Genomic DNA, 23,704 nt, shown 5'->3' with positions numbered 1-23,704 from the left:
CGGGGGTGACACCTCCCTGGTCCGGGTGTTGCTCACCGGGGTTTTGCTGTTTTACCTGGTGCCAGGGAGGAACTTTTCACATATTGTTTTACGGGTTGTTGTTCTTCTGAGATCTCATGCCCGTAACAAAACAAGTGCCTTCCAAAGCATCGTAATTACGGCCACGTTTCAAATCCGGCTCTTCTCTTTTCTTCTACCTAAGAAAAATTAAATGCAGATTAAGTACAGTTCGCTAAATAGCACTCTGCATGACTCTTCTTTTAAACTCTTCGGTAATTTGATCCACACACCAATCAGCTGAAATGCAGCAAAATAATTTGCTCTCATTTATGCTGGACTAATGTTGTTAAAATTACTCTTACTATGGGATTTCTGCTGGTTTAGCCGAGATGGACTCAGTTCCAGTAATTTAAAGATGCAGCTGCGTTTATTGGAGTTACTTCCATAGCACTTTTCCCGTGGAGGACGTTCCGGTTGCTCTTTTTGGGTGATCTCACATGACAGTTTCCCTGCAATAGAATATTTTGCGAAAGAAATGCCAATACTTTCAAAAAAAGGACCGAGCCTGAGGATCGCTTCTGCATCATAAGGTGCTTAAGCAAGGAATATTTGACCAGGCCAAATTGCTATCGGAACAACTCCCGTTCCTGAGTCACTTCAGAAACCTCCCACCCGTTCCTAACTGTTTAAATCGTTGTCTGCGTACACTTGCCAAATAAACTCAATGCATATTATATCTCAGCTGCAAGGGAGGAAATAAATATGAAACACCTAATGTTGTCAGCACACTTGGGGCTGTGAAGTCGGGCCCGGTGTTAACTCTTAAGGCAAGCGCTCCCAGACAGTTGTTTTCCATGCAGCGGCTCCCTGCTATGGACTCTCGAGCTTTTCCCGCTTCAACCTTGCTTTTGCTGCAAATGTGATTCTTTTCGTGACGTTTCACAACAACAGAGACTTAGACAGCACTGTAGCGGAGGGGAGAGTTCTCACAAGGAGAGATCAGAATGTTTTCTTAGTCGCCAGTCTGCTGGCTGAAAAACCACTGCCCAGAGGAGGGGCTCTGTTTTCATATCGCTGCCAGCACATTTTGGGGTAACGTGGGTCATCATTTGCAGTATGCAGTAGAAACGCTTGTGTCAGCAGGGGAATAGCCTCCCGCGGAGGCCCCGCTGGCAATGCTGTGGCGGTGTGGTGGGTACGTAACCCTCTGTGTTGTTGTCCAGCAGGGTGGAGAAGCGGAAGGTGACGGACCCTGTGGGTGCCCTCAAGGAGAAGTACCTGCGACCCTCCCCGCTGCTTTTTCACCCCCAGGTAAAAGCAGGGACGTTGGAACGGGGGTTGGTTGAACGCTGAGGATTCTGAGATGGAGCTGGTGCAAACGGGTCACTTGGATTGGACCCGTTGTGGTCCAAGGGCCCGACTGGACACAGCGCTTTTCCACCAGTTACTTGCAAACACTTTTTCCGTGCTGGCTGTGAGGATGGTGGTTGTGCCTTGCTGTTCCGTTCGCATTAACAGAACAGGGATGAGGACTGGACAACTCGTGTCGTCTGCCGCGCTCCCCTTTCACGCGCCAGAACGCCTGCAAACCGTTCCCTTTGGGAGCGCCCCGCGCCGTCGTTCGTGGCGGTGCAAAGTGGAGAGACCCCCCAGCACCCGAGCAGGACCCTCCCTTCCATCTTCTGGGTGGGAATGGGGGTTCAGCTCTGCCTGCGCTGGCAGGGGACGGGTCACCCATGGAGCACGTGTGTTGTCCCCCCGCACAGCTCTCCTGCCCTCGGGACTCCCGGCTCCGCAGCGACGCCGCAGCGGTGGAGCCCGGGCTGCCCGCCGGCCCCGCGGCGTCACCCGCTCTGCTCCGGCCCGGTGCCGTGAGCACACGCTGGGCTCTGTGCTCCTTATTGTGCTCTCCTTTATATTCACATGCATTGTTCTCCCCTGATAGTGTTTCCCACCTTAGATAAATAACTCGCAGGTTTGTGAAAGCTGGATCCTGGTTGCTTTCACAGCTAAACTTAGTTCCCTCATTGTTTCGCATCAGCCTCAGAGTTTGGTTAATAACTTCCCCCGATTTTTCCTTCATCCAGGCTGGATAATGGTGACAGGCTGGCCAGGAACATCCTGTGTTTGTGTGGGTTAGAATAGTGGGGATATCTGCCTGTAAAGAATCTGATAGCAGGGAGGAGCTAGTGTGGCAAAGCAACCCAACGAGACGATGAGAACCGTCCAGACGCGGAGCGGGAGCGAGGATTGGGTGGAAGGGTATTAACATTGTTCCCGAAACCCTGACCACGTCCTCTTCCCATGGCAATGAAAAGATGTGGAAGGTCTGGTTATCTCTAATAGCTTGTCACACAGAATAGCCTAAAATTTACAATCACGCGAGCCCGAAACTTCCTGGTAACTCATTTTTAATGAAGCGGGTTGCTGTGTAGAGATCACTTGATCTGGAGAGCGGCTGTTCCCATGCTATGTCATCCGCCGGGTGTTTCAGGTGCGGTGAGCCAAGGCAGGTCATTTGTTCAAGAATATGTCAGATTTTTACGGCCAGATCCCCATCCAATGTTATCCTGGATCTTTTTCTAAGAATCCTTGTTCTCAAGGGCTCCTGTTTCTGTCTGCATCGAGCCCGGCGTTCGCGTCCCAGGTCAGCCAGACCGTGCTCTGCCTGTCACTCCGAGCACGTCAGGTCTCAGCCCTTTCCCCGTCAGCGGTTCCCCAGCTCTCACAGAGGCCCAGGCTGGGCTGCGATTGAGCCAGATGGATGCTCAGCATTCAGAGGTGCTTTCCCTCTCAAACTGAATTTCGGGCAACTTTTATTTCTTAGCCAGTCGTTGCCAGTAGTTTCTCTGCTCCGATGGAAGTTATTCTTACATTGTCTATTTTAAATGAAACTCTGGACAACATAAATAAATGGTGTAACTTTTTGATAACTTAATGGAAAACCTTTCCTCACCTGTTAAGTTTCTTTTCTTCTCCCCTTCTTTTTTATTATAACCAGGCGGTTGTTCCCTAAATAGCAAAGTGCCTTTACCACTGGAGAGGCTGCGGCCGGCGTTTAGAATTTTAAAATAAGCCTCCGGCTATCAAGGCAGCAAACATCTCTGACTAAGTGCCTAAAGAACAGGGCACAACAAAAGAGATCTGCAGGTACTGCGGCGCGGGGCTGAGCGGCACAGCTCTCAGAGATCCGCAGAGCATTTTAACGTGATGGTTTTGTTACATGACTGGCAGCTGGGGCAGAGCTTTTGCTGTAAATGATCAAGTAACCTTTTCAAGTGGCTGGCGCTAAGTATTACTTACTATTTATCATGGGCTGGGAGCCTCCAACTAAGGGGCCGTGGATCTATTATCGAGAAATGGGTTTTACTACTCCTCTTTTTTACAGCTTATGAATGGTTGTCAGCCTTCCACAATGTATTCTTTGGTGATTAAGACAACTTTTTTTTTTCATAGTCATACATTTTAAACAATATCTTGGCTCTCTCTCCCCGCCCCGAGCCCAGTTTAATAAAGTGCAAACGTGCAAAAGGTCAGCCCTTCCTGTACAATAGAGCATCGCGATGTGATCTATGGCTTCCTACCGCCTTCCGCCGCTGTCCCGCTCGCGCTCCTGTGTCGGCTGAGGGGAGGCAGCTTTACTGCCGCCCTCTTTGCTTTATCCGTGTTCTCTGCTCAGTGCCTCGAAAGTGCTCTCGAGGGCGCGTAAAACCGAGCGCTGGAGATGTCAGCCCGGTCCTCTGACCTGCGCCTCTCCCTTGGATTTGGATTTCCTGTCTTGCTTTAGTGGAAGCAAAAGCGCTTTTCTTTAGGCAGGATTTTTATGCGAAGCCTTCTGCGCGCAGGCTGGCTCTTTTCTTGCCTTTTTAGCTTTGCCCTCCTCCTGTCTCTCCAGGTTTTCTCCCTCTTTCTGGTCTGGTATTTCACCCAGTGTTTATGTGGCCATTGCTGAGACACAAGCCGAAGCTGATACAGGCTTCCAGAAACATTTCACGGGGCATCTCATCCCTGGGCCTGTCCGTGTGCCGCCCCATCCCAGCGGCTCCCACCCGTGGGTGCTGGTGCTCCCGCCCGAGCTCATCCCGCCGCAGCTCGCGCCTTGGCTGGAATCCGGGGGGCTCAGCCATCTCCCACCCGTCCTTCCTCACCTTCACTGGCTTCCCAGCCTTTCTCACACAGAACCGAAGCGTTGGGCTCTTTGCTGGGCAAGTGGCCTCACTCCACGGGGCTGATCCGAGTCCTGCTCTCCCAGCCCCAGCCCCAGGTCAGAAATCAAACCCCCTCGCTTGCCCAGACTTTGAGTTGAGTCTGGGAAGAGGCTTTGGGTGGTGAGTTTGGCGCCCAGCAGTTGGCCATGGTGTCTCATTCCAGTGTCAGCCCTGGAAAAAGAGAAACCAAAACTGTTCTGAGATAATTTTTAATCTAAAATGCTGCGAGTAAGCACATGCACATTGCAAAAGGTGAACAAGCGCCTAATTTCTAAGATCTGATGCTGAGGGCATGGCTTGTATCTTCTCTGATTTCTCTGAGCCCAGTGCAGTATTTTTCCTGGCTGGATTCAGTGGCTCCGTTTCACACTGTGCAACCAGCTCTGGGAGTGAGAGCAAACACCAGCAACAGGCTCTGCCCAGCAGCCTGGCGCTAAAGGACATGTTTTATGCATCGGATACTGTTCTTCCTGGGGATTTTTGTGACACGAGGTCTCTCCTTGCGCTTGTAGATGTCAGCCATAGAAACGATGACGGAGAAACTGGAGAGTTTTGCAGCCATGAAGGCGGACACTGGCGCGTCCCTGCAGCCCCTTCCCCACCACCCCTTCAGCTTCCGCTCGCCGCCGCCCACGCTGTCGGATCCCATCCTGCGCAAGGGCAAGGAGCGCTACACCTGCAGGTGAGAACAGCACCCCCGGGACGCTGCGTCACCACGGCCACGGGACGGGGCAGCTTCACACGGACGTGGAAAGGGAGAACAGAATTAGAACAGAGCATTCTCATGACTAATTCGCTCTGAAATAGCTTGTTTTGTCTGGTAGAAAATCAGCGTCTTCTGTTTTCTTTGTAATTCTTTAACAACCTTGAGAGCAGATCTGGAGATTCTCAAGCAAACACAATTGGCCAAGCCAAGTCTCTCGTGTGTGGCAGCAAATGCCACAGTTGCCAACGTGAGGGCGACCTCAGCTACGTCTGATCTCAGCCACATCTGATCTCAGCCACATCTGATCTCAGCAATGCAAAATAAGGCAATTTAGAACACAGCATACTGCAGACCGCTTTTTCAAACGCTCTCGTGTCCTCAGAAATACTTACACATCCATTGCAGCGCTAAAAGCTTTTAGTGGAGCAGATCACCAAAGGAATAGAAACCTGTATCTGCTTATACAGTTTTACCTGCAGCTACCTGAGGTTCTTGTGGTGGCTCCCGCTGCGTTTTTCTTGCGGGCAGTAAGTGGGTGTCCATTTTGTTTGATGTATCTCCTGTGTTCGGTTTTGCTGCAAAAGCTGTGGGCTCGCCTCCGCATCTTCCGCCCTCGGCACGTGGCGCCTGCAGCTCTTAGTGCACAAAGGGGCTTTCAGAGGGTGGGCGGCGGTGGGGCCGTGTCTGTGGGGGACCTGACGCTTCTGTGGTTCCCCCCCAGGTACTGCGGGAAGATCTTCCCGCGCTCCGCAAACCTGACGCGGCATCTGCGGACGCACACCGGGGAGCAGCCCTACAGGTAACCCCGAAACACCCTCCTCGTTCAGCCCCATGAAACCCCCTCCCACTCCCTCCTCGTTCAGCCCCATGAAACCCCCTCCCACACCCTCCTCACTCACCCCCCAACAAACCCCTTCCCACACCCTCCTCACTCACCCCCCAGTAAACCCCCTCCTCATCCAGCACTCTGTTCTTTTTTCTCCTCTCTGTAAAGCCGTGCCAACACAATACCGCAGTCCCGTAGCATTACATATAATGATTCATAGGATTGTATATTATGTGTACCAGCCAAAAATAATCAGCCCTGGCAGCTTGAAGATAGACACTTAACTTATATTTAGATGTATGCTGGCAAACGAGCGGTCTGATTCGCAGCGTTGTTTGACACTCACATTAACCATTCATCTCAGGGACAGCTGAAGGTGCTGAATGTCTCTGAAAATCGGGCTGGTTTGAAGGGTTTGCCAGTAACTGCTGGGGCTAGCTGGGCTTTTTCCTTTTCCTAATGCATGCCAGAGGTGTCTGGAGTAGTGGATCAAGAAAAGAAAAGCCCTGTAGTCTATCTGCTTTAAAATCTAAAGTTAGGGGGTGCCCGCCTTCGGTCGCCTGAGCCACCTTTTCTGCTGGTTGTGGATGAGCTGCTCTGATTTTAGGCTTCGGTTTGCCCTGCGTCCCGGATTTGTTGTTAGAATAGGTACATGCATGAGCAAAACTGAAAGAGTGATGAATTGAGAGCTCGCTGCAAATCAAGCGCTGTGTTCTCCATAATGTGAGTAAGTGTTTCGCACATTTTCAAGCAGTAGTAACAATTCAAACAGTTTCATTTTTGGTAGCGAAGATTATGGTATTTCCATACACAGTCATAAGTTCACAACAAAGCAAATGTAACAGTTATTATGTAAAGAGAAACACAAATTTATGAGCAGCAAAAGGCCATGTGGTCAAATGCATCAAATTCTTATGCTTGGTTTAACTTAAGGAGCCGCTCTCTCCCACATTGTGATCCCTGGTACATACACAGTCAGGTTTTTTCCATACAGAGTCATCCAGAATTTTGAGTGTAGACATTAGGTAAATTAAGAATGTAACAGACCCTCTCCAAAGCAGACACACATTTTGGAACCATTCCCCATTCTGATTTTTTCAGTTGCGTTATTTGATATGCCTTAAATGAATGCTGTGCATTCACTATACAGCCTGTCGGACTGAAGCGCTTGCTCCCGATTATCCGGAGATGGTTAGTCCAGTTTTCTTCCAAAAAAGGAGACTTGCAACTTAACAAAGGTTAGGAAAATAGAGGTTTATTTGATCTGGTCTTCTCCCAGAAAACGGCCCGTGTGTTTGTTTTGTACCAGAGGTTTGACTGCTGGACAATGTTGCGTTGTAACAGCACTCAGGAGGGTTAGTGCTGCGCTTACAGAGAGCTTAATTATCCTTGATTTGATTTTCCTCTCTGAGAACTGACATTTCCAACGTCTGCAGCAATAGCTGTTTGGAAAGCTTGTTTTTAAGTGCCGACGTTACGCAGGTAAAAGGAGGTTGCTGACTGTTCGGTGTTTTTCTGATGTCTTTCTCGCAGCTTTTCTCTTGGTTGTTTAATGATTTTTCTTTTGCCTCTGTCCGTGTTATTCGTCCAAACAGGAATTTCAATGTTCTTAATGCCAACATGATCTGACCAAATGTCCCAGTGTAGATAAAGGAGCAGGCAGGCCAGAAAATCAGGTGCTTTGCTTTTGATTCCTGATTGTCATTGATAAGTGATGCGTTTTTACCCAGTCGCTTACGTTTCCGAGGTGTCTATTTAGTTATGTATAAAGTAGGAATTAATAGCACTTGAGCAATAAGAAGGGAAATTAATTCTTCTTATTAAGTGCTGCATGCTTTTTGGAGAATGAGAAATACCTGTAATGTGCTTCCTAAAAAATGCACTTATTGGAAAGGATTTAAAGCTAATATCCTATACAGTGAAACTAGAGCTGCTGCTTTTCACTCTTCCACACCAAATCCCAGGTTCATGTATTTCACAAAGGACTGGCAAACCTAACTGCTGCTTGCAGAGAAATGCAGGTTCAGTTGGGCTTGTGAAAACCTGGAAACTCAGGGTGTAAAAAGGAGGATGTTGTTCTGAGCTTACCGAGCAAACCCAGCCGAGTTGATCTCAGTGCAGCTCCGTGTGCTCGGAGCACAGGAGTGCAAGAGTTATTGTGGTTGTGGCTTCGCTTCTATGTTTTGTTTTCATTCTGTGGTATCGCAGAATCACACAAAGTACGTAAAGCTTGGCCTGAGAACAGCTAAAAGCTATCGGATTCAGCGGGACTTTGTTTTCTCCCTTCAAATGTCCATTCCCCCCAGGATGCCCTCTAATTGATTCTTGAGTTACAGCCCGTCCCGAAGCGTTGCCGTGATTCCCCCATAAAGATGTGCTTCCTGACGTCTGGTTTGAGTTTGTTTTTCTTTAATTTCCTTTCAGGCCCCCGTGTCCTGTTATCTGCATTAAGCTGAAACTAACAACTAAAGCCGACGTCTGCCGCGTCTTTTAAGATTGTGCATAGTTCACTAAAAATCTCTTCTTTCTCCTTTTCTACAAATGTAGCCAAAACTTCTCCCTGGTGTAAAGCACTGAGATGAAGGAGTTATCGGGAGGAAGGGTGCCTGTCCCCGTGTTTTATCCTTTATTACCGCAATTCTGTCCTCGCAGCTCGCATTGATCAGCCGACAAGTGATAATTCTGCAGGCGCTGTCCTGCTGCTGCAGCTTCACCGAGCGTCGTCAGCCGCTTTGCGGCGCGGCGGGAGCGTTGCGGACGGGATCGGCTCCGGTCCCGCTCGCTCGCGGGCTCGCTGCCGTGTCCCCCGTGTCCCAGCAGGTACCTGGGTGTCCCCACGCCCACGGGGCTGCCACTGCTCCTCAGAGCTCCGGCGTCCCAGCTCGGGCGCGTTTTTCACGATCGTTCACTCCCACTTTGTGTTTTTTTAGCCTCTCGGTGTGTTACTTTAAACTGATAAGGAAGAAACTTTACTGGCGTTTTGTCAGCGTGTTTACAAAGCAAATACTACTTCTTTTGAGTTTTATTCATCTCTTGCCTCTGTGTTCACCTCTTCCCTGAATTTAAGCTGGTTCCTCTCTCTGGGTCATTTGTTTAGATTAAAACCAGCAGAGATCCGAGTACCGACCCCTCTGGGACCACAAATAACGCCGTACGTCTCCCTCATCCCTTTGCTTTCAAGGCATCAGCTCTTGCTCCTTTCCAATGCCCCTCTGTTTTCTATTTTTGTAACAAGCTCTTTGTCCTTTCTCCGTCCCCCAACCTGGATCCACATCGCTCACGGGCAGAGCCAGGACCTGTCAGAGGGAGCTTTTCAAAGGCTTCCTGAACATCTAAATGAATGGGCGTGCGGGAGGCCAGGCCTTTCTTGCCGGACGCGTGCGGGGGCTCCTTTGAAGTCCCTGGAGCTGCGAGTGATGTGGGTCCCTGGGCAGCCCAGCAGGACGGTGCTGGGGACCCCGCGTCCCTCATGTGCCCAGTGTCCCTCATGTGCCCAATGTCCCTTGTGTGCCCAATGTCCCTCGTGTGCCAGGCACAAAGTGACACAGAGAAGGGACAATTTGATTTGGGAGCCCCAGAGCTGGTGGGGACAGACAGGGAGGGCGAACCTGGGGCATCGGCAGAGACGGGGGCTGGCGATGTGACACCGGTGGAACTGAGCCGGGCAGAGCGCCCGTGGCAGCCCCGCGGGATAACGAGGATACTGGGGATTGGTTATTTGGGACATTTCGGTTTCCCAAGGTGCTGAACCCTCGCAGCTCCTGGGGTCAGATCCATCGCTCGCTCACGGGTAGGTGGAGAATAAGAGCTGGAAACCTCTGGATGTTCAGCTCTCAGTGTATAAACTCTGCTTGTTCTCCCCGATGCTCAAATATCACCTTGTTTGCTTTAGTTGTTCTATTCGTATTTTTTGAAAAGAATGAAAAAGAAAAACTTTTGAAGGCTGAGAAAACTGCGGTTCCTAGGTTAATCATAACAAAGCTTCATTATTTGAAATAACTTTATTCTTTTTTGGTGATTGAACAGTAGGAAATGTGAAGGTGGACGTGGAATCCAAAAACATTCAGTGAGAGAGTGTTTCATAAATGTATCTCTGCCATTTCCAAAAATAATATCAATTTATTTTCAGAGACCAAATAAAAATCGCAGCTGTAGCACATCTGGAATTTGTGTGTTTCCCAGCGTACGTTTCTTACACTCGCGCCTCCTCCCCGCGTTGGAACCTGTGGTGTCTGCAGGAAGCAATCCTGCGTCCCTGGTGTCCAGGAAAGTCCGCTCTGGTGCTGGGGTGGCACAGGCAGGGGGTGAGTTCTGTGTCCTCTCCTCCCAGAGTGGACTGACGAGGTTCCAAAAACGTCCCCAAGCGTGGCAGCGTCTTCAGGCCTGGCACACGGCAGCTCAGCGCGGTGGGACACGTCCTGCTCTGCTACAGCAAGTGGTTTTATTCCGGACTTACCAGGGCTTAGGAACAGTTTTATGTTGTCCCTAAGTGCCCAGGTCTGTAGCCGAGAGAGGATTCTGCTCCTGGTGGGTTTTGGAAGCAGAGCGCAGCTTTGTGGAGTACGAATGAGGCGTGTGAAGGGAGCTGTAATGATTCAGGCGGATTCAGAGGAACTGGGGTTTGTGCGGCTTTGGCGGCTCGAAGCTGCCCTCTCCCGCCCGGCGCTGCGCTGCGCTGGGCCCGGCTCGCAGCCGGGTTTAGCAGAGCCTGGCCTGGCTGGGTCGGGAATCGGGACCCGCGGAGGGGCGGGGGCTCTGGACCAGCTCCCGCACACCCCCCATGGGCCCTGCGGGGCTTCGTCCCAGGGGGAACGTTCCGCGTTGTTTCATCGGAAACCAGATATTCACTACATAGGGGTAAATCTTCACCTGTTTGGAAACTACAGTGTCTTTTTTGGGAGCTGTTGCATGATAATAATCCCCACAATTGCCAGTAAAGGTGTGCTGTCCTGGGCTGTCCTGGGCTGTCCTGGGCCATTGTGGGCCGTTCTGGGCTGTTCTGTGCTGTCCTGTGCTGTTCTGGGCTGTTCTGGGCTGTCCTGAGCTGTTCTGGGCTGTTCTGGGCTGTTCTGCCCATGTCTTGAGTACCACTGGGAATCCCACAAGTAACTCTGAATTTTCTCTATGTCCAGATCGCTGTCTCACATAGGGATATTCTACCTAATAACTACTTTATACATTTAAGCTCCCTCCTTTCTCCTGGCTCCACAGCCATATTTCTCTACTTTCCCCACTAAATGAGAAAGGTGGAGGAAATAAATTCACCTTTCTTATTTTTACATTCATGTGTGGAAAAGCAATTCTTTTGCTTAAAATTCCTATTTGTTTGGACGGCTCACTTTTTAATTAATCCTAATCCTTTCCTTGTGTTCCTTGAATAAAAACAACATCAGATTTGTCTGGAATGATTAATGCCTGGTGTTTCCCAGGTCCTCAACTGAGTAAAGATTTATAGACCGACATTTTCTGCTTTTCTGATAGTCAGATTTTTTTCCTCACGTAGCACTCTTTGGCATTTGCTGCTTTTTTCCAGGTGTAAATACTGTGACAGGTCATTCAGCATTTCCTCCAACCTCCAGCGGCACGTTCGGAACATCCATAACAAGGAGAAGCCATTCAAGTGTCACCTGTGTAACCGGTGCTTCGGGCAGCAGACCAACCTGGACCGGCACCTCAAGAAGCACGAGCACGAGAACGTTCCAGGTAGGAGGGGACGGCGCTGGGTTCTGCTGGGCCGGGGACAGGACACCGTGGGCTGGGGACAGGACACCGTGGGCTGGGGGATAGGACACCATGGGCTGGGGGACAGGACACCGTGGGCTGGGGGACAGGACACCGTGGGCTGGGGGACAGGACACCGTGGGCTGGGGGACAGGACACCGTGGGCCGGGACAGGACACCGTGGGCTGGGGGACAGGACACCGTGGGCTGGGGACAGGACACCGTGGGCTGGGGGACAGGACACCGTGGGCCGGGGACAGGACACCGTGGGCTGGGGGACAGGACACCGTGGGCTGGGGGACAGGACACCGTGGGCCAGGGACAGGACACCATGGGCTTCCTTTGGGAGCTTTGCTCCATGAGATTCCTGTCCAACGTTAAATCATTAATGTGTGGTGAGAGGATTGTTGTGGAACATCCCCCCTTTATTTCTGCTCTTCGTACCAGCTGTGGCGGTACCTGACGGGTCGTCCCGTTCTGTTTGTCTCGCAGTGAGCCAGCACTCCGGGGTCATCACAAACCACCTCGGGACCAGCGCCTCCTCCCCGAACTCGGAATCAGACAACCATGCACTTTTAGATGAAAAAGAGGATTCGTATTTCTCTGAAATCAGAAATTTTATTGCAAATAGTGAGATGAATCAAGCGTCAACCTTAGCAGATAAAAGGTAGACAAGCACGTAAAATGATCTCCTGACATGTATTGCTTTTCTGCTCTATTAGTTTGTTTCAAATCTGTCCATATCACAGGCCTTATTTTGAGTGAGTGATATTTCACCTGCTGCTATCCTATTTTCACAAATAACTATTTAATGCCAATACTAAGGCTTAAGTCCAAAATGTAAGTATGAGAAATCCACTTGGTGATGTGATCCACGTAAAGACCAGTAAGAAGTGGGGCACGTGCTGATGTAAAATGTGAAAAACATTGGGCTTGGTATGTCCTCGACATGCTTATCAGCCTTTAGAACACTGTGAAGGCCGATTTTTAAATGCCTGAAACGTATTGGTTTCCCCTTCCTTGCAGTTTAAATAATATGTATATGTACATAAATATGTCTGTGTATTCAGACATATGTATACAATTATCGAAGTCCTGCGGTGCAGTGGAAATGCGTGACTTACACATTTGGCGTCTTTTTGTCCTTTTCTTTCTTCTTCCCCCTCTCGACCAAATATTCCAGGCCAGAAATCCAGGATATCGATGGCAATTCCCAGTGTCATGGGTTGGCAAATGAGAAAACGGAAGATGTGGATGATGAAGACGAAGAACTGGAAGAGGAGGACGATGACAGCCTGACGGGGAAGTCCCAGGACGAGGCGGCGTCGCCCGCCGCAGAGCCCCGGGGAGCGTTCGAGGATGAGGAGGATGAAGAGCCCACATCTCTCACCATGAGCTTTGACCACAGCCGAAGGTGAGGGGGCCCTTCCCTGGAGGACCCGACGGGGCGCGGACCCCGAGTCACCGGGAGCTTGGGAGTGCTCTTGTTGTATTTTTCGAGCCATGTGTCATCCCTCCGGTTTGATTTGAGCATTCACTTGGGAGATTCCATTTCCACCATGGTGAGGGACGTGAAACAAGTGGACTGCAGGGAGAACCTGGGATAAGGTGTGTGTCCAAGAGCTGAGACGTTCGCATCAGAACAGTTAGTCCGACACAGAAAACAGCATTTTCAGGGCACCACAGTTCAGCAGATAATGTCTTTCTCTCTCAAACGCTGGTCAGAGCAAGGGAAGAGGCACCTGTGTGCACCCGTTCTGTGCTGCTCTGCCCGTTCTAGTTGTAGCAAAATGTTGTTGACTTCAAGGGGAGTTCTCAGAGCTCTGGGAAAAAGTGAGGCTTTTTTCCCAAGGTCAAGCCATGTCTAGATACCTTTAAAATTAAAGTTTATTGCACACAGCATAGCCTTAGCTTTCTTTTTGCCTCAGCTTGCCTCAGTTTCCCAACTGGCATTCGTAACAAATGTCCCATGGTCCAAAGTAGGATCTTACGTGACTCCAGTGCATCGCTGTTGTCATTGCCAAAATGCAGCGGTGTTCTTCAGGTGTTAGCCATCTCGAGTGGGCAGCAATTGGACATCACACAGAGACCAGAGTGAGCTGTGGCCGCGCTGAACCAGCAGCACCTCCAGCACTACCGCTTGTTTGTGCACAGTCACGCTCTCCACTTCTTCTTCGCTCCTTGCATTTTGTGTCGTCGTTGTGTCCGTCTGTCTGTCGGTTCACGCATGTGGCTTGTGAGACCCCCGTGGTATGTGCATGCAGGTCAGACCCCTGGCGAGATGAGCTAACGCCAGCTCCCCCCTTCCCTGGTCCTTGGTACAGGTGTGTTGAGGAGGACGAAGCCGGCTTGTTAGATTTGGAGCAGATGCCGAATTTTGGGAAGGGGCTGGATCTTCGCAAAGCAGCCGAGGAAGCATTTGAAGTTAAAGATGTGTTTAATTCCACCTTAGACTCTGAGACAATAAAACAGACTCTGTACAGGCAGGCTAAAAACCAGGTGGGTATATGACAGACCGTTTTCTCTAGCTCGCCACCAGCACGTCCCACAGGGTTAGCGAGCAGCGGGCCTCCTTTAGCTAAGGTTTATTTTCCCCTTGCAGCGAGCAGGAGTTCTCACTGTAACATGTGGATCATATGTGAACTGTGTCTTGTTGCAACTGTGCTAAAACTGAGCAGAAATGGAGTGGGCATCAGGTTTAGGTCACCAGATCAATTTACCGTTTAGCCTGTGCTGTGAGGACCTGCTTACGCAGAGAGACAGAGGCGTCCGTCTGGTTTTATCTGTCTGTATAAATGTTTTTAGGACTATTATTTATTTATAGTTTGGGATGGGTCTTCGGCTGGTCTGTACTGAGAAACTTGAGGTTTGGTCTGCAGAATCCTTGGGTTTGATTACAGAAGGTAAAATAGACAAGAGTATTCCCAAGACTTGCAGTCCAGCAAGTCTGGAGGATTTCCTCATTCATCACCCTGATTTCTAAAAGGAAACCCTAAAATGGAAGCCTGCCCCTTCAGACCCACCAAGAGACCTCAAAATCACCTCTCAGCACCTTGTGGGGTTCTGAGGAAAACGTGGAGGCGGGGGCAGCTCCATTGAATAGTCTGGTTTTATGAAGTTCATATCTTGATCCCTACAAAAGAACTGGGGAAGGTCTGCTTGAAGGTAGCGTGCAGCTTTGTTCCAGGTGAAACTGATTGAAACACAAGCCACTTGCCTGATTCTTAACCTGTGTCCTGTTACTAATACGCTAATTGTACTAACTGTTTAGGCACAGCCTGCTCTCTTAAAGTTTGTTCTACATTGTTAAGTCTAGTGTGTGCTTGGATGGGGGCTATTTTTGCTTTTCGAATCAGTTTTATAATGTATAAGATGCAGGAGTAGCCACACTTCAATCACAGTAAGTAGCTGAAATAATTCGAGCCATCTCTCGTGCAGAACATAGCGGTAAAACACCGTTTGTGGGAGCAGCGCAGCTCTCCCTCGTGGCTGCCGTGCTTTGGGCAGCGTCAGCAGCGTGCGTGTCCCAGTGCTGCAGGGCCAGCGTGGCCAGGGAGGGTGGCACCGCGGCCTCCTCTGTCCCACATCGTGGCTGGGGATTGCGTTGCTCGCACGTTAGGTTATCGTCTGCCCGAGTCTTCACATCACCAGTGTGGGCTGTGAAAGGACACAGATGGAAGGGAGGAGGGAGAGCATCGGGGTTAGAAAGCAGCGAGCAGGTTGTTCTAGGGAAAACAGAGGTCTCCGTGCATTTTTCTCAGCAGACACTTTTAAGCATTTCACTGCAGCAATAAATCTACCCCAAGAAAAACATATGGACACGCTGGCCATGCTGGTGAGCATTTCGTGCCCAGATTCCATAGGTTTCTGTGGGCACCGGTGAGCTCATGCTGGAGTCACGGCGCGTGTCCTGCTGCCCGTGGGGTCACAGCTGGCGTGGGTGTCGCGGTGCTGTTCCTGTGGCTGTGACCGGGCCACCTGCTTGTCCCTAGATGTACTTTTTACAGAACAAAACAGAGTAACTGACACTCTGCATGTAGCTGCTTTGCCCCGAGAGCAGAGCCTGGAACCACACGTGTGGGTTTGTGGCCACGTGCGAAGCTGGCACAGGGTGGGTCTGGTCCTGCCAAAGCCAGTGGGAACAATGGCCTCTCCCGAGTAACCCTACAACTGCCCGTGAACTCGGTGCCACATGTGAGTAGCTGGAGCGGTGGCTGTTGTCCCAGCGTGAGGACGTAACCTCAGCCCCGCGGGCAAGGCTGCTGGCCCAGGCCAGGGACCCCGGCTGTCCTGCGGTCGCCAGCAGCCCCTGCTGAGCTTCACGCGGGTGTCGTGGCCTCTCGGGCGGGTGCGCTCACACGTGTGCTCTGCGCTGCTCTCTCCTCCTCCAGGCTTATGCAATGATGCTGTCCCTGTCCGAGAACGCTCCCCTCCACGCGTCCTCCCAGAGCTCTCTGGGTGCTTGGTTGGACATGGCAGGAGCAACTTCAGAGTCGGGGACCTTTAACCCCATCAACCACCTCTGAGAGGTCACCAAGGCACTGGCCAGAGTCCCAGCGAGGAGGCGGCGGTGCTGCGATTGTCCCAGCAAAAATCTCAGCAAGCAGAAGATGGATGAGGGGGCCTCAGGGAGCCATCTGGACTTTTGGCTGAGAAGGAAACCTGTTGCATCCGACCTACGCGTCCTGCATTTCTATCTATCCAGAGTTTTCATTTCTAATTTATCAGAATGAACCTCTCCAAAACTGGAAAACTCCAATACAGCCCTGAGATTTCACAGTCAATAGGAATAGCATGAGCAAGACACGAATTGCAACAGTGCAATCAAATATTGGCCCCTCTAACAGCACAAACCGGTGTCGCTGAGCCAGTAAAGCCTGCGGATAAATGAAAGCTTGAAACCATTTGGTAGCACTTCTTTCAGTTCAGCTGGGTAGAGAAGTAATAAGGAAAATGAGCCAGGCGTGACCCATCCCTGGTGCAATTCTGACACAGTCACTGGAGTTATACCAGGGAAGGGTAAATTCAACCCGTTTGATTGACCCCCATGAGAATCTGGAATTCTGTGCTCCTACAAAACCACCGTCCTGTCCTTTATTCCCAGCAAAACACCTTGGCACGCTGCAAAGCTTCTCGAACGTGAGGCCACGTTGCCTGCGGTCACCGTACACCGTCCGTGGTGTCCCCGCCGAGCCATCTCCAGCCGAGGGTGGGTTACTGCTGTGGTTCGTGGTCACTGCTGTGCCCTGCACGTCCCGTCTGTGCCTGCGCTGCGAGGTGAACGGTCCTTTCCATCTCTGCTGGTGCCTGCGAGCCCGAGCTGCTGCTTGGACCCGAAACATCCGAGCGTTTCAGAAAGATCCCGCTCAGCCGGGCTGCAGGGGACGGTGGCACCAGGCCCCGCGCCGACCCGCGACCGAGCTGCTGAGACGCTGAAGATGCTCCAGCATCCCCGGCAGAGGGGCCGGGGAGTGAACCGTGTGTGCGCCGTGCGTGGTGCTGGGTCTCGCCTGCAGAACGGCGATTCTGCTGCATCTTCTGATTCATCTCCCAGGGTTTGGAGGGTGGCATCCTTCCAGTGTTGATGGTGTCTGGGAATTGTGGTGGAAGTTTCTGGCTCGTGCAGTTGTTTTGGTATGCTGGATGGTCGCTTATGCACCGCACACTGCTATATGGCCTATAATTTAAGTAGAAAGATTAACATTTCCTTGAGTCGGCAACCTCAGGGGTACAGACCACTATTCAAGCACAGAGCTAAGAATCGAATTGTCTCTCTGACTCTAAAATCGCTGGCAAATATTTTATGAGTGATTTAAAATCACTTCCAAGTCTCATCTTCTTTACCAATATAAAGCAGCCTCCAGAAAGCCTGTGCCGTTTGTGCTGTTCCGCAGCGCAGTTACCGCCTGCCGTTGGAGCACTGGTTTTGCCGGTAAAGCTGAATTACAGAACAGTCAGGAAAGCGATCAGGGCTTGCAAAGGATGACGTTGGCTACACAGAATGTGTGTCCTGAGAATATTCGAGCTGCAGCAAGGAAAGGTCAGGAATGCCAAGGACTGGACTACCCCACCACTGTGTGAAAACGCGTCTCTGCATCTCGGCCGTTGCAGTTCTGCATCAGCAGCAGCCCCCAGGAGCCGGGCGTGCGCGGGCACTCCGGCTCTGTATGGGTCGCATCCAAAGCCGCTGAGGCCAGAGGAACTCTTCCTGTTGATTTCAGCATATTTTAGTGCTGCGTGTGCCTCTGGTAAGTGTTGCATCAGGTCATAACTGCTTGCAGAACTGGGTTAATGGCCAGTTTCAGAGAAGCAGCTCACAGAGGTCGGTGTATCTGCCTGTGAACACCTGACACGTGTGGCCTCTCTGCCTGTGTGCTGTGCAAAAGAACAGGCGGAGGCTTCCGTGCCAGGCCGGTGTGAAGGAGCAGAGCGGCGAAGCCTCATTCCAGCATGCTAAAACAAAGGAGACAGCTGTTGAGGTAAAGCAGAGGTTGTGTTAGGGATGATACCCTTGTCATTCACCCTTTGCACCAAGAGCACTTGTGAGGCTGTTTCTAGATAGCCAGGAGCCTCGCGCTGCCCGCGGAGGAAGCGCCCGGGGTGGCTCTGGTACAGAAGGAACAAAAGGTAAATTAGCAGCATCCGTGTATTTTCCAAGAAAACTTACCCTTCCTTTTTGGTTTTCCACAACGCCCTGTGAAAGTGCCCAAGGCTCTGAGGCCAACAGGCAGCGTGACCTGAACTGCTTCATCTATTTGCACAAAGCCCTTGGGCAAACGCAGCCCGAGAGCCGACACTGTCCAAAGCCCCCGGCTCTGTGAGGAGCTGGGACGGTCCCGTCCCGTCCCCTGTGCCCCAGCGGCACCGCCTGCCCCCCCCGGGCCTGGAGATCGAGCCCGCAGGGGCCGACTGAAAATAATGAAAGAGTTGTTTCTTTTCCTGATGGAATTTATTTTAATCTGTATATAACTTGTAATTTTTTGCTAATTCTTTTCTTATTTTATTTCTTCCTTAACAGTATTTTTTGCGTTAGGTATCATTATTGTGAAGAGATAATGTTAATATAAGTATGTAGTGAAGGACCAAAATTGTGTAATTAAGGTTGTATGTTGTATGACTGATAACCAGGGAGTAGGAAGAGTTTGTCCATGTGCCAAATGACCCTGATCAATCCTGCTGGTCTTGCTGCCGATTCTCCAGACAATCATATGTTTTGTTGCATTTGCCTTTAAGTGACCGCGCTGCGTTAGACGAAGGTTTCGGGTTCTTTCCTTGGCCAGTTGGAAAGCGAAGCTCCACCAGGAAGCGAGGGCCTGTCCCCGTGTGCCCGCCTGCCAGACAGGGCCAGGGAGTCACCGGGGGGTGTCGGGGGCTGGCAAGTGATGCTACCAAGCCGGCAAGTGCCAGTGTCCCCTGGCAGCCCCTGCACAGCCGTGCCCAGCCCCATAAAAACCTCTGGTTGTGATCCCAGACCCGTGCGGCCCCGTGGCTCCTGGGGTATGTGCTTGGAGTAATCCCCGCGTCCGAGCATCTTTCCGAGGGGCCTGCGGCGCTGTCTGCCGTGTTGGAGCGCGATCTGGGGGTAACAGCGAGTGTCGCGTGCTCTAACCCCATGTTCTGTTCGTGGTGGAAGCTGAAGGAGCAGCAGGGAGCTGGTCCCCAACCCCGGCCCAGAACAGCGCGTCCTGCGGGGCTGTTCCTGCTCCCCCAGCTCCGGGAGCCAAGGTGCTGCCCGGGGACGGGGGCGCAATCCGGCCAGGGAGCGAGGACGTTGCAAATAGAGTTCTTAAGATCATGACATGATTTTTTCTTTTCATATTTCCTAATTCAGTTTTCATCCCGTTTTCCCTAGCTGGCATCTGTTTGTTGTAGGATCTCCCAACTCCTCTAATTTAGCACTGATTACAAGTTTTAATTTTTCCATAGTTAAATAAACAGAAAGCCTCACTGAACCTCTCTTTATCCCGCAGCTTTCATTCAATTGCACTTGAAACGTTGCAGCTCCTAGCAGATGTTCAGTTTTTGATTCGCCATTGTAGACAAAAGCAATCCCGTATTTTGAGGATGTTTCCCGGTGCGTGTGTGGAGGAAGGGGCTGCCCAGAGCACGCGCTGCGTCCCGGCGGTGGGGAAGGTCTGGAGCCCCTTTGGTAGGACATGGAGCCGTCCTGCCGGGGGACACCAAACCCACCAGCACGTCGTGCTTGGGAGCCACGGTCCTGGGGCGATACCGTGAGCTGGGACATGGCAGCTGTTGGTTTGGAAGCCAAGGCACCACTGGGGGCGGGGATTAAAGCAAGAATAGTTGTGTAGGATCTATTTATTAAAAGTATTTCCACATCTCGCAGCCATGTTTGCCCCAAGAGCAAGGAGGAGAGGACGGGAGGAGCGCTGTGAGTTGTTTGTGTGGCGGGATAAGGTTGATGCTCCTTGGCTGCTCAGCGCTGCCGATGTGACACCGCACCAAGAGGGGTCTTTGCTGCTCCTGAATGTGTCTTTGGGCACAGAGCGGAGGACACAGCTCTGATGGCGCTGTCCCTTCTCGGCCCACCCAGAGCAGCCAGGAGGTGCGAACCGCCGCGGCGATGCAGGTGGTGCAGTGCGGTGCGCGGGGCTGTGCTGCACGATGTGCCCAGCGCCAGCGGTCCCAGGTCACTGCTGGGTGCACAGGGTGTTGCTGCCAGTGCCGGCTGCTCCCGGTGCTCACCATTAAACCATTAAAGCACATCCCGCGGGGCCCTGCAGTCCCAGAGCAGCCGAGCGCCGCAGCAAAGCCAAACCGACCGCTCGGCTGCGTTCAGGACTAAACGCAAAGCTCGGGTTCTGTCTTGGCTAAAACAGACTAGTGGAAGCTTTCGATTTCTCCCTAATCAGCACTTAGACTTTCAATAGGCGTTCTTGAAAGTGGCTTCTTTTTCACTTCATGCGAAGCGTTTCGAAAAGCACTTGCACAATGCCGTGAACGTGTTTAGACTCTAAGCATCAAAGCACTGGATCGCGAGCCCCCTCCCCGCAGCCCATCTCAATCTACTGACTTACATTGGAGTTCTACGTGCTGTACTGTGTGTGTGTGTGTGTGGCGGGGGACGGGGACGCGGCGCGGCGTCGGGACCTGCCCGGTGCGGAGGGGCAGGAGCGCCGGGACCTGCCCGGTGCGGAGGGGCAGGAGCGCCGGGCTCCACTCGGTGCGGAGGGGCAGGAGCGCCGGGACCTGCCCAGTGCGGAGGGGCAGGAGCGCCGGGCTCCACTCGGTGCGGAGGGGCAGGAGCGCCGGGCTCCACTCGGTGCGGAGGGGCAGGAGCGCCGGGACCTGCCCGGTGCGGAGGGGCAAGAGCGCCGGGCTCCACTCGGTGCGGAGGGGCAGGAGCGCCGGGCTCCACTCGGTGCGGAGGGGCAGGAGCGCCGGGACCTGCCCGGTGCGGAGGGGCAGGGGCGCCGGGCTCCACTCGGTGCGGAGGGGCAGGAGCACCGGGCTCCACTCGGTGCGGAGGGGCAGGGGCGCCGGGCTCCACTCGGTGCGGAGGGGCAGGGGCGCCGGGCTCCACTCGGTGCGGAGGGGCAGGAGCGCCGGGCTCCACTCGGTGCGGAGGGGCAGGAGCGCCGGGCTCCTCTCGGTGCGGAGGGGCAGGGGCACCGGGCTCCGCCCGGCAGCGCTGGCAGCATCAGGGCAAAACCTCTGCCGGGGTCAGGAGCGTCTCCACAAAGCCGTGCAGCTTCTCCTCTGTAGTGCTGAGTGATACTGTGATTAAAACCTTACGGAATGATTCCAGGATTATTTTGCTCTCCTCTTCTGTCGTTAATTCCTGTTAATTACCACTTTGGAAAAAAGAATGAAAAAAAGAAAAAAAAAAAAGAAAAAAAAAGAAAAAAAGGCAGCTTTGATTTCCAAATGTGCAATTCACACGTGAACAAAGTAATTCTGAAAGTAATTCTCAATGTATTTTACATTCTTGTTGCTCTCTTCAAAGCAAGAGATGTTTTGCCCTGATGTCATATCCAGCCTGCAAAAGATGTAATTTAAAACATATATATATTGTGCTTGCAAGAATCATAAATCTGTGCATCCTATGTCATTCCTTTTCCCATTGTTACAATACAGATATGATTTAGGGTTTTTTTCTTTAGGCCTGTATAGTGTTTTTTTAAATCAATTGTAAATGTCTGGTTTTCATATAATGTTTAAAAAACATTGAGAAAGAGGATGGTGCTTGTTCCATATCATTCTTGATTGTATATTGCTTCTGTTATGTTTATAAGTAAACTGTGCATGACTTGTGTTTAGCAGTCATTATTGTGTCTGTTTGTGAAATTTTTATTAAAAGGAAAAAGATTCCGTAGATGCACTTATTGTATATGTGATTAGGTTCTGCGTCTGAGGCTGGAAGCCTGGAACTGCCACGGGAGGAGCGAAAGAAAAGCGTCGGCAGTTATTAATTAATATGAAATCGCTTTGTTTGGAAGCATAATGAAATAAAAGATATGAAGTGTAGAAAATAATTAAAAAGCGATTTTACAAATTTCATTTTGATGCTTGTGATAAAAGACAAATGTACTTGTGTAGAGAAATTCCTTTAAAATAATGAATAGAAAAAGCTGATTTTGAGGTTAATGCTGTAGAATAGGAATGTATACCAAATGTAATCTTTCCAATGCTACAATGAATTTATACATGAGATTGATATGCAATAAACCTGTGTGCTTTTATAAGCAGTGGTCCTGTGAGCTTTGTTCTTGGCGTGGCGATGGAGCCGCGCGATGGGCGTTCGGATGGGCGACCTGGCCCGGGGCCGAGCGGTGAAGGCGCAGGACGGACCAGCCCCAGGGCTGGGGGGATGTAGCAGAAACAGGAGCTCGTGCGGGAGTTTGGGGTGTCAGGAATATTCCCTTTCAACCCACGAGCTGCGAGGCAGCGAGCGATCCGGTGATAGCGGTCAGACGGTTCAGCGGGGGCCCTGGGAGCAGAAATGACTTGAAAGCTCGGTCTTTGAACTAACAACACGCATTACGAAACTGATGAATGGTCTGCGCTTCAGAAAGTCATTCATGGTGATCAAATGATGGTATCCTACATACGGCATAATGGCCCTTCCCTGGAGTTGCCGTGTAAGGGTTTCAGCCGAGGCTGAACTCTTGAGTAGAAACGGTCTCTGACGGCTGGAGCCTTTCTCCTTATTAGCCCCGGAGGGAGAGGAAAAAATCTATGGGCTAAGAAAGCTCTGATAATAGAGCGATTGTCAGGCAGGCCTTGCAGAGAAGAGAACAGAGTCTTTTAAAAGAATACTGCTGACAAGTGGACTTTGTCATCCAGAAAGCACTTGAGATTCACCATAAACCAGCAAGAAAAAAGGCTCCATTTTTAGGGGAGGCGGAAAACCAGAGCGGGGGGCAAAAGAGAAGGTCAAGGAAAACTCTGTTCCCAGTAAATACACAGAGCGCTGTTGAGCCCGGCCTTACAGGGCAGCCGGACAACAGCTGACCCTGGGATCCCCCGTCCCGCGGCAGCTGCGCCCCCGGCAGAGGGTTCCACAGCATCCCAAACTGGGGTTTGTGCCGCAAACGGGCCGGCCTGGGATTACTTTAACTGCTGGACTGAGCTGCTACAGCAAGTGTGTGCATGCCTGGAGTAAGAAACAGTCCCTGGCCTGGTCTGTTGCTCTCAGGCCCTGCGGATAGTCAGGGGTGCAGCAGATTTTCACACCTTAACGTGATGGGAATGATGCCAAGGACTCCTGTAACCTTTGGTGGCCTTGGGGAGGAGGCTCTCGGGAATGGGTGAAAACAGCCCAGGGGCAGCGAGAGGAGTTCTGCACAAACACCTTCTTGAAGAAACATCAAACGTTTAGTGAGTTCAGTGAGTTCTTCGTTGCTGTTAAGCAGAGACGGGCCCTGGGGTGGTGCACAGGAGCCGGGATGTCTGCGGTACCCGTACCGGCACCTGCCCGGGGCAGCGCCACGGAGACCCCGGCGCCTCCAACCGGCACCTGCCGAGGGGGCAGCCCCGCCCGGCCACGCCCCGCCTGGCTCCGCCCAGCCCTGTCCCGACCCGCCCAACCTGGCCACACCCAACCCGGCCCCGCCCAATCCGGTCACACCCAACCCCGCTCCTTCCCGGGGCGGCTCCGCTCCCACTCCCGCCCTGCCCGGCTCCCACGGGCGCGGGTGAGCGCGGGCGCTGCCGGGCGGGGCGGAACCGGCCGCCTCCTGCACGGGTTCCCCGGAAAGGGATCAGGATCGGGACCGGGAC

The 23,704-nt window shown here is 51.8% G+C and overlaps 1 protein-coding gene across 10 annotated transcripts in view; it reads left to right on the top strand.

Moving 5' to 3' along the window:
• PRDM16 (PR/SET domain 16) overlaps positions 1-22,167 on the top strand; it is a 306,350-nt gene extending 284,183 nt beyond the window's left edge. For 8 of the 10 annotated variants that reach the window (XM_071798575.1, XM_071798576.1, XM_071798578.1 and 5 more), the window contains 8 exons: positions 1,224-1,311; positions 4,721-4,890; positions 5,636-5,713; positions 11,274-11,443; positions 11,954-12,128; positions 12,645-12,875; positions 13,786-13,960; positions 15,853-22,167. In XM_071798575.1, the coding sequence (XP_071654676.1) occupies positions 1,224-1,311; positions 4,721-4,890; positions 5,636-5,713; positions 11,274-11,443; positions 11,954-12,128; positions 12,645-12,875; positions 13,786-13,960; positions 15,853-15,987 (1,222 nt within the window). In that variant the 3' untranslated portion in view covers positions 15,988-22,167. The remainder of the gene's footprint in view (positions 1-1,223; positions 1,312-4,720; positions 4,891-5,635; positions 5,714-11,273; positions 11,444-11,953; positions 12,129-12,644; positions 12,876-13,785; positions 13,961-15,852) is intronic. The other 2 variants (XM_065855050.2, XM_065855051.2) reach the window with 2 other exon arrangements.
• Positions 22,168-23,704: the final 1,537 nt, after the last annotated feature.

Source organism: Patagioenas fasciata, chromosome 23 (assembly GCF_037038585.1).
Source record: "Patagioenas fasciata isolate bPatFas1 chromosome 23, bPatFas1.hap1, whole genome shotgun sequence".
NCBI classification, from domain to species: domain Eukaryota; kingdom Metazoa; phylum Chordata; class Aves; order Columbiformes; family Columbidae; genus Patagioenas; species Patagioenas fasciata.
The sequence above is the reverse complement of the archived record's forward strand: the minus strand, read 5'-3'. Positions and strand labels throughout refer to the sequence as shown.